Source organism: Labeo rohita, chromosome 6 (assembly GCF_022985175.1).
Source record: "Labeo rohita strain BAU-BD-2019 chromosome 6, IGBB_LRoh.1.0, whole genome shotgun sequence".
Lineage (NCBI taxonomy): Eukaryota > Metazoa > Chordata > Actinopteri > Cypriniformes > Cyprinidae > Labeo > Labeo rohita.
The window spans coordinates 33,093,432-33,103,131 of record NC_066874.1 but is presented as its reverse complement, the minus strand read 5'-3'; the positions used below and the strand labels follow the sequence as shown (position 1 = coordinate 33,103,131).

The 9,700-nt window shown below is 33.1% G+C and overlaps 2 protein-coding genes across 6 annotated transcripts in view; both read right to left on the bottom strand.

Annotated features, from left to right (window-relative positions):
* Positions 1-493: 493 nt before the first annotated feature.
* Positions 494-3,171, bottom strand: manbal (mannosidase beta like). 2 transcript variants are annotated; one of them, XM_051112829.1, is made up of 3 exons: positions 3,073-3,171; positions 2,648-2,806; positions 494-891 (listed from the first exon to the last, which is right to left on the bottom strand). In XM_051112829.1, the coding sequence occupies exons 2-3, from the start codon at positions 2,795-2,797 to the stop codon at positions 778-780; spliced, it is 264 nt and encodes an 87-aa protein (XP_050968786.1). In that variant the 5' UTR covers positions 2,798-2,806; positions 3,073-3,171; the 3' UTR covers positions 494-777. The 2 variants fall into 2 exon arrangements, with proteins under 2 accessions (XP_050968786.1, XP_050968785.1); XM_051112828.1 differs by having other exon boundaries at positions 2,992-3,145.
* A 1,725-nt stretch (positions 3,172-4,896) lies between these two features.
* Positions 4,897-9,700, bottom strand: part of LOC127167021 (synaptotagmin-2) — a 41,732-nt gene continuing 36,928 nt past the window's right edge. For all 4 annotated transcript variants that reach the window (XM_051112818.1, XM_051112815.1, XM_051112816.1 and 1 more), the window contains one exon: positions 4,897-8,473. In XM_051112818.1, coding sequence (XP_050968775.1) covers positions 8,258-8,473 — 216 coding nt within the window. In that variant the 3' untranslated portion in view covers positions 4,897-8,257. The remainder of the gene's footprint in view (positions 8,474-9,700) is intronic.

Genomic DNA, 9,700 nt, shown 5'->3' with positions numbered 1-9,700 from the left:
TGAAAGCCAATAAATAGTTTTTTTGACATAACATTATTCTGTAATATTTAAAATGCAAAATAGTGGTTCATAGTTTATAGAAATTACATGAGCAATTTGCATTTTAATTTTTTCTAATTGCACCAAGTTTTTAGTTTTCAAGTGCTTGAGAACATCAAATTCAAACTTCACATTTATACATCTCACATTTATCCATTAACGCTTAAGTAGCAAGCATGTCATGACCATTTTTTAGTGTTCACTGAGCTTGTTTGACAATTATCTGTTATATAAGAGATTCCCATTGCTTGTAAAAGTACCACTTTAAGATTTAAGAACAGCCCATTTAGAACGAAGAAAAAAAGTTAAGAACAACCTTAAGAAAATAAAAGAACATATCTTTGGGAATACGATTGTTTGAGAAAATAATATTTTTCCCGTAAATATCTTGTGTGCATAGGGTTTTGACTGTATTAGCACAAAAAAATTATAATCAAGAAAGAGACAAGAAGAATAAATAGTCATCAGTTTATTCAGATGAATGTACTTAAAACTGGCATAAAAAAATCACACCAAATATTACTACAAAAACAATGATACGTACATAATGTGACATAAAATCACTGTTTTGAAAGACATGGCAAAATACAAAAAAAACAGATGATCTAAAGGCTGAACAATGTCTTGTTCAAACCACATCCTTTAATGCTGTAAGTGAATCCATTATTAGAAAGTTTGTCAGACACACACATTCACGGCTGCACCTTCACTGTTCACACTCTCACACACACATATTCTCTATCTCTTCTTCTTGCTCTCCTTTTTCAGTTTCTGTCGGATTTGTTGAACGGGTCCCTTCGGCTTTCGGTTCTGCTCAGAGCTGCGAGCGTCAACCGGCTCCGGCGTCTCCACCTAGAGTTAGAAAACTCACAAAATGAATTCATTTGAATTTTCAGGACAGCACAGATGAACAGATTAAACATTTAACCGATAGATTTTACCATACTTCCCCAGGTGATTCATTAGAGTACTGTGTGCTATTACAATTCTTCTAAAAATGTAATTATGCAAGTGAGCCATTATCTAATTAAATATGCTTTAATCTGCATACATTTCCAAAATGGAAATATGAAGACTGGGTAAAGGTTCAAACATATTTAACATATTAAAGATTTTTACAGAGGAGATATAAATCAGAAAATACTGTGAACAGCCAGGGGAAAAAAGGAGTTTGTTTGTCTGTTAACACCTTCATAATATAAACAAGAATAAAACTGTAAACTCATTTGTGACCACAAAACCAGTCATAAGCAGCACGGGTATATTTGTAACAATAGCCAACAATACATTGTATGGGTCAAAATGATCAATTTTTCTTTTATGCCAAAAAATTATTACGTTTTTAAGTACAGATCATGTTCCATGAAGATATTTAGTAAATTTCCTACCGTAAATATGTACAAACCTAATTTTTAAATAGTAATATGCATTGCTAAGAACTTCATTTGAACAACTTTAAAGGTGATTTTCTCAAATTTGACTTTTTTGCACCCTCAGATTACAGATTTTCAAATAGTTGTATCTCAGACAAATATCATCATATCGTCCAGGGTCACATTTGGAGAAAACGGCTTTTAAAGATATGTATTGTAATTAAAATCTACAACCATAAACACATAAAGTGTGACAAAAGAAGCACTTAAATGTGTATTTTGGATGTTTTCTTTCCACTATTCTGAAAGACGACATGTTATACCAACCATATAGCCCAAAATCTTAAAATAGTGCATAAAACCAATGGTTTTCACTATAGCGTCTTAAAAAGGATTGTGTAGAAACTTTTTTAACATATGTGACCCTGGAGCACAAAACCAGTCTTAAGTCGCTGGGGTATATTTGTACCAATAGCCAAAAATACACTGTATGGGTCAAAATCTTAGTTTTTTCTTTTATGGCAAAAATCATTAGGAAATTAAGTAAAGATCATGTTCCATGAAGATATTTTGTAAAATTCCTACTGTAAATATATGAAAACTTAATTTTTGATTAGTAATATACATTGCTAAGAACTTTATTTGGACAATTTTAAAGGTGATTTTCTCAATATTTTGATTTTTTTGCACCCTCAGATTCCAGATTTTCAAATAGTTTTATCTCGACCAAATATTGTCCTATCGGAACAAACCATACATCGATGGAAAGCTTATTTATTCAGCTTTCAGATTATGTATAAATCTGATTATGACTGGTTTTGTGATCCAGGGTCACATATTGCACTAACAGTCAAAGGTTTTGAACAGTAAGATGTTTATTGTTTTTTAAAAAAGTCTCACCAAGCCTGCATTTATTTGATCCAAATTATAGCAAAAGCAGTAATATTGTAAAATATTTGTACTGCTTTTGCTGTGTTTTGGATCAAATAAATGCAGGCTTGGTGGAGAGACTTCTTTAATAAACATTAAAAATACTGTTCAAAAACATTTGTTAAAAAATGTCAAAAATGTTACAATGCATGCCCTCGAGAAAAAATAAAAGCATTTTAAGACATGCAAATATAATAATAGTAAGTGGTGTAATTGTTTCACAAAGGTCAGATTCTATATTTGGGTCATTTTACAGAAAACTTTGACCGAAGGTAGATACTACAGACACTGTAAGTTGTCCTCACCTGTTCGTGGCTCTTGGATGTGGGTATGATTATTGCTAAAATACAAATAAGTTGAAAAATGGCTCCTAGAAACAATCCATAACGCAGGAGACTCTCGAAGAAAGTGGGCTCGGGAACCTCCGGAGGAGAAAGATCCAGATCTGCGGACATGATGCGAAGCTGAGGGAAAACGACAACCAAGGCTCACATAAATATCGTACAGACAACGCAGTAGAAGTTAAACGGGGCAAAACTAACAGCAGGTTTTGATTTTAACAGGAGCGTTTCGGCGCTGACGCGTCACTTGCATGCACTAAAACATCACTGCATATATAAATCACACACAAATACAACAAACTAATTACCTGGAGATATAAATCGTAGCCTTTCCTGTGTTATGGACAAGTGCTAATAACTAAAACAGTCTGTTAAAACGGCAAACTTACTGCGTTAGTTGTCAGATTTAGGATAAACACATCCGCTGTTTTCCCTCGTAACCAACTGAGTTTCAGTATTTAGGGTTCATAGGGCTTTACTGCCACCTGCCGCACGGGAGGAGAAATCTTAGGAATATTATATAAATTACGGTAGAATGGGCAGATAAGGCGAGTTTAAAAAACACTTCTTATATTGTAATTATTCAGTGTTTTATTTAAATTCAATACCGTTCCTTTTACTTTAAGATTTACCGTATTGCACGTGTAAATGATTGTTTAGCGCGTCTCTGAAGTGGACGGGCTTTATGATGCGTGTTACTTTTCTCAGCAGAAGTCCTGATGGACCAATCACAGTGAATCAAAATTCACCGATTAAGTAACGATCGTGTTTACCATTGAAAAATAATATATTTTATAGTGTATTATATAATTATACTTAATATTATTCATTATATTTTTTTTAACAATTTATGCAGATTTCAGGACATACACTACCGTTCAAAAGTTTGGGGTCAGTAAGACTTGTAATAGTCTTTAAAGAAGTCTCTTATGCTCATCAAGGCTGCATTTATTTGATTAAAAATATAGAAAAAAACAGTAATATTGCAAAATGTTTTTACAATATAAAATAATGTTTTTTATTTTAACATACTTTAAAATAGAATTTATTCCTGTGATGAAAAGCTAAATTTTTATCAGCTGTTACTCCAGTCTTAAGTGTCACATGATCCTTCAGAAATCATTTTAATATGCGGATTTATTATTAGAATGATCAATGTTGGATAATATCAACAGTTGTGCTGCCAAATATTTTTTGGAACCTGTGATTTTTTTTTTTTTTTTCAGGATTCTTTCATGAATAACAAGTTTAAAAAGTACAGTGTTTATTCAAAATATAAATATTTTATAACAAGGTAAATTATTTATTATTAACTTTTAATAAACTTTTAATTATTAACTTAATACATCCTTGGTGAATAAAAGTATTAATTTCTTAAAAAAAAAAGAAACAATAAAAATGTACTGACCCCAAACTTTTGAACGGTAGTGTATGTTTATCTTTTCATGAGAAATTAGCGAGAGCACATTCGCCACTCAGTGACTAGTTTGCCAGTATCAAAAACTTTAAAAACAAAAACATGACTAAGTTAGACATGACCAGTATCTATATTGTTCTGGGGCCAGTTGCATAAACCTAGCCACTGTGTTAAGACTGTGCCTTAAGAAGTAGTTTGACCAACTAACAGTTAGCCAAGTCTCATTTTTTGAATTCAAGTTACACTAAAAAATAAAAAACACAATTTGTTGAGTCAGCTTAAAATAATTTGTTACCCTGCTGCCTTAAAATTTTAAGTTCAGTCAACTAAAATAAGTTTAGTCAACTAGAAATATTAAGTTGTACTAACAACTTAGATGTTTGTGTTTGCTAAACTTAACAGATGGGTAAGTAACCCAGCTGCCTTAAAATTTGAAGTTGATTCAACTCAAATATCTAAGTTGTCACTTAGTATAATTTAACATTTCAAGTTGAATAAACTTTTTTTGAGTTGACTGAACTTAAAATTTTAAGGCAAATTATTTTAAGTTGACTCAACAAATTGTTTTTTTACAGTGTAGGCCAAGCTGTTTTTAAAAAGTTATGACCAGTCTTAAAGATAAAATCAGATGATTAACTTTTAAAACTAGTATAGGCCTTTTATGCAACTGGCCACTGGTGAAAACATGCTATTCTTAAAAGTATCTTGAATATGAATATAGCCTAGTAATCATTCAATCACTCATCAGATATTGATGTTTAATTTCAAAAACTGACACAGCACTCCAAACAAAGTATATATTTAAAAGACCTTTATTTCCTATGATTAACTAATCGATAACTCATGGATAAATCTGCATGTAGACGTTCTACTGGTGGGTTTTCATCAAGGTTTTCACATTGGTTGTACAGGATGACAAGAAGCTACAAGAGTTGGCCAGAAGGAAGGCTTTCTTTTTTCTTCCCTGGCCGACGTGTTAATTCGTAGAAGGGGATTTCAAAGCATGCCAAAGCATCCACGAAAGGAATCGACAACACTGGAACCTCCACACAGGACGAACGCAAAAGGAAGGCGTCAGTTCTTTGGAAAAGTCTTTACACGGCGGCCGCGGTGGGATGGACGGGGAGTGTTAGGAGATGTTAGTAAGCCGAGATGTTGGCAGTATTGCATCGGGAAGGTCTTTGTGACTACACGGTCCGATATTAGAATGCAACGAATGGAAAACGGTCTCAACACAGAAAGGGAAGGGGGGCCAGTCGACTGGCATCCACAGTGTCCCAGGGAAGACTGGGATTTTGTTGCTTGCTCTGCAGAGGAACACCAAGAGCCCTGCAGTTTGATTCACGTCCACAGAAGAAACATTAAGACATTATTCTACATTGGTCCTATTGCAAAGTACAACACACAGAAGCAGACAAATATTCCTACGTAAGTAGCAGTAGACAGTCCAAGGCTGTTCAACCAAAGTCATAGAAAATAAATGATTACATACAACAGACAGACCACTCGATGGAGGAATTAAAAACAGTAAATATGAGAACACATCTGAATGGCCACTAATAGACTATCTTTATTCATTATTAATTATCCATCCTGGCCTCTATAGATTTAGATTTAGACAAACATTCAGCTGCCCCCGTCTAAAATACGAAAATAAAACACCTTAGCGATGCCATTTGATCAGTCATTTTCCAAAATGAAGAAAACGAAGCATCAATTATGTGAAAATATACAGCATAAATCATACACAAAGTCATTTCAAAAATAAATTTACAAATAAACACCAGAGATCTATTGGGCTGGTTGTCAACTGCACACATATTGCATAATAAAGTCATGCCATTGTACATTTGGATCACCATAATTATGATAATACATCTCTTTAATAATTTATTTGCAAGCAATTATGTGAATACGCTGTTTATGTCAGTTGTCGTACTATAAACATGAGGGCATCACTTTCATAAATCCTTTCAATTATTGTGAAGAATTACAAAACCAAAACCGTCTTTGAACAGACAGTTGCTCTCACATCATTTTGGCTCAAATGCGTGAAGGTTAACATTATTGATTGCTGTTGAGGTGTTTGTTTTGTCCGGAAACGATGAGCTCTTGCGAGGGCCCATGCATATGGCTTCTAGTTTCAGCAAGTGGTTTTACACACTGTACATTAACAGGTGAATCTCACAAAACAACGTTCAGCTCACCCCAAAATCAAAAGAAATAAAAAAGACATATTTCACAGCGAGAAAACGAAGAATATTTTAGGACAATTACTACCTTTTGCATTATTGTCATAAAAAGTAAGCACATTTTTCTACTGAATTTTAATTACTGTAATGCAATGCAATGCAAAGAAATGCAATAAAATATAATATAATAAAATAAAATGCTCCTACACATTTCTTAATGCAAAATATACTTTGCGTCTTCTGATTTTGTGGTGAAATGTAACCTGGACATTTTTTGTGACATTCACCCTAACAAGACATTCCTGTAAAATTCACAACCTGAACATTTTTATTTCATATTTTCACATCAACAGGACAGAATAAACACAGAAACGTGACAAACACATGGACAAAAAAGGTAAATAAATGCAAATGAAGTCAAACGGACACCACAAGCATGAGTCTAACACTCACGTTACACACAGCTCTTAATTCTCTGTTGCAAATTTAAAAGTATTTTGAAAAACTCTATATTAATATATTCTTAAATGTCTTACGCCCTTTGAGGGAAATTTCATAAAATGTGCATTCAGTGCATTTTCTTTCCTCTACATTTTTATTATCAAAATGACAAATGCCACACATACACAATATAATTATGCTCTATCTTTAAAACATGCTTCTATGTACATCAATTTATAGGTACATGCTGTAGAAACCAATTTGATCAATGCATATGTACACAAGCATTGTTGGGGATGGAGCTGGAGTGGATCTGAACGCTTCGGATTGCTTTTATTTAGTATAGGTAACCACACGCCCGGTTCACCGCCACTTACTATTCCATTCCAGTTAATACTTTGGCATCTCGGAGAGTGGAGTTTACTAAATGAGTTAGAGCTCCGAACGAAGGCGGCAGTGACGTCAACCAGGTATTAAAATGTATGTGAAACAGGCCGAGATCGTGAAAATACAACAGTGAGCTCTCAAGGACACACCGACTGAGTGCAAATTTCATTTGTGTGATCCCACGATACATTCACAGCCTGCTTTAGTGCCTGTAGGGTTTGGCCAGATGGGATCTTCTATATGTGAGAAACACGTATACGTCTGGATTTGGCACTGTAATTGCATCATTACAGTAAAAGAGATGTGTCTATAGTATTACACTGACTGAGTAAACCACGCTTGAATATTTATTGCAACATTTCATGAATTATTAGCCCACTTATGCACATTACAAAAACCATAAACCTGAATCTTCTTTCTTTTGGGCACACAAATGCAATATGTTGTGATGTGTCTTATGAGCGAATGGCCTAATTTACCCATCAGCAATGTAAACAAATCTGTCCTACACCTTTTGCTTGCTTCTCCCGGGATGTTTAAGTGAATGTGATCATTGCTTTGTAATTGTGCAAATGTGTAGATATTACTAACATAAACTCACTTTCATTTGCACTTATGATTAGGCACAAAATTCCAGCATAACCAGTATATCCGACAAACAACAATACCTTCCTGTTAGAATGTTAATTAGTTAAAAATGTAAAATAATGTGACATGTTGGCAAATTGTTGCAAAAATGGTCTCTTCATGTGTGTCTACTGATTTCTGTACACTTTTCATTGTTGGTTTTTACTGATTTTGTATATGCTTATTGTGTATTTGGCTGCAAAGTAGAAAACGGTGTGTAAAATATCACTCTTTGCTGGCTACTACTCCTATTACCATCTTGCTTTCGCTATTTTGGTGCACAATGATATTTGCAAATGTTCTTTTGGACCAAACGTGTCCGTTTCTCCTGCCTCGATTTTACGCTATGTGGCGAACGTGATATTGTTCATCTTTTCAAGTATATTCTTTAGAATATTTTCGTTGGTGATTATGCGAAACAAACTGGCAGAGCGCGTACGGATGAGTGTGGGGTGTCATGCAGTGGCGGGTTGGTTAGTTAGTTGGTTAGTCAGGCTGAGATGTGAGAAGTTACTTCTTGGCATTAAGGGCAGCCAGAGCGGCGTCGACGTCTTCCTCCTGTTGGAGGGGATGCCACTGGGCGATGGGGCGGCGTGGGTTGGCCAACATGTCGGACCAATGCTTGAGCGCCGTGCCTGTGGCTTTGCTGCCAATGAAGATCTTCCCGATGGCGTCGTTCTTGCCGATCTTATCGTAGTCGAAGACCGTCACCGCCACAATGATTTTCTAAAGAAAAACAGAAAATCGTATAGCCGAAGCAATTCTTGTGTATTGTGAAGTCTGGTGGTAAAAACATCATCACTGTTCAAAATACATTGAAAACGGTTGTTTTAAACTGTATTAATATTTCACAATATTACTGTTTTTATTGTATATTCAAGAACTTGTAGTCAAGAAGGTTTTTAAAGATATAAATATATTTTAATGTTAAAATTGTAAATTAAATTCAACCATTATTCTGATAGAAATTTTGGTTTAACATTATTTGGAGGGATATTTTTCTTTTAAGAAAAATATATTACATTATTTTTTGGAGTTGTAATAAAATTAAATCCTTTTAGGTGAATGTCCATGAAATTTTAAAATATGGATATTACATTTCCATTGACTTTTGATGTACTTAATTTGGGTTTTATACCCCAAAACAAAAAAAAAAAATTTTTTTGACAAAATTACAGATTACCAATATTTATTTAAAATAATGTCAGCTGCTTCTAGGAAAAAATGTATAGCCATACATGAATTTTGTGAAGTTATTAATTATATTTTGTATTTTTTATATTTAAGTTTTTATATTTATAAGTATTTTTTCTGTAAAGTTGCAACAAAAAAAGTGTCAAAATGTAATAAATTATATTATAAATATACTACACTAATATATTAAATCTCCTTTTTCTTTTTTCTCCTTTATCTTTTCCCCCTAATTTTTTGTATTTTGTCTTTCCACTGAATTCTCATTACTTTAATGCAAATTAATGCAATGCAATGCAATAAAAAATAAAATAAAATAAAATAATAAGATAAAATAAAATAAAATAGTCCTAAACATTTCTTAATGCAATATACACTTTGTGTCTTCTGATTTTGTGGTGAAATGTAACCAGGACAGGATTCACCTTAACAACACATTCCTGTTTATTACAGATACCAATATTTATCAGCTGCTGCTAGGAAAAAAACAAAAAGAATTATAGCCAACTATGATACCAACTATACATGAATTCATATATGTTATTAATTATATTTTGTATTTTTTATATTACATTTTTTTAAAGTATTTTTTTCTGTAACTTTGCAACAAAAATGTGTCAAAAAGTATTAAATCATATTATAATTATACTAAAATAATATATGAAATCTCCTTTTCTCTTTTCCTTTACCGTTATTTGTATTTATTTACTATATTTATCTGTTTTCCCTTGATTTTTTGTATTTTGTTTTTCCACTGAATTC

Excerpts from the sequence above, each read along its gene's own strand:
- manbal (XM_051112829.1), bottom strand. The coding sequence starts at position 2,797 with ATGTCCGCAGATCTGGATCTTTCTCCTCCGGAGGTTCCCGAGCCCACT. Across the intron at positions 892-2,647 it reads CATCCAAGAGCCACGAACAG|GTGGAGACGCCGGAGCCGGT; the intron begins GTGAGGACAACT and ends TTCTAACTCTAG.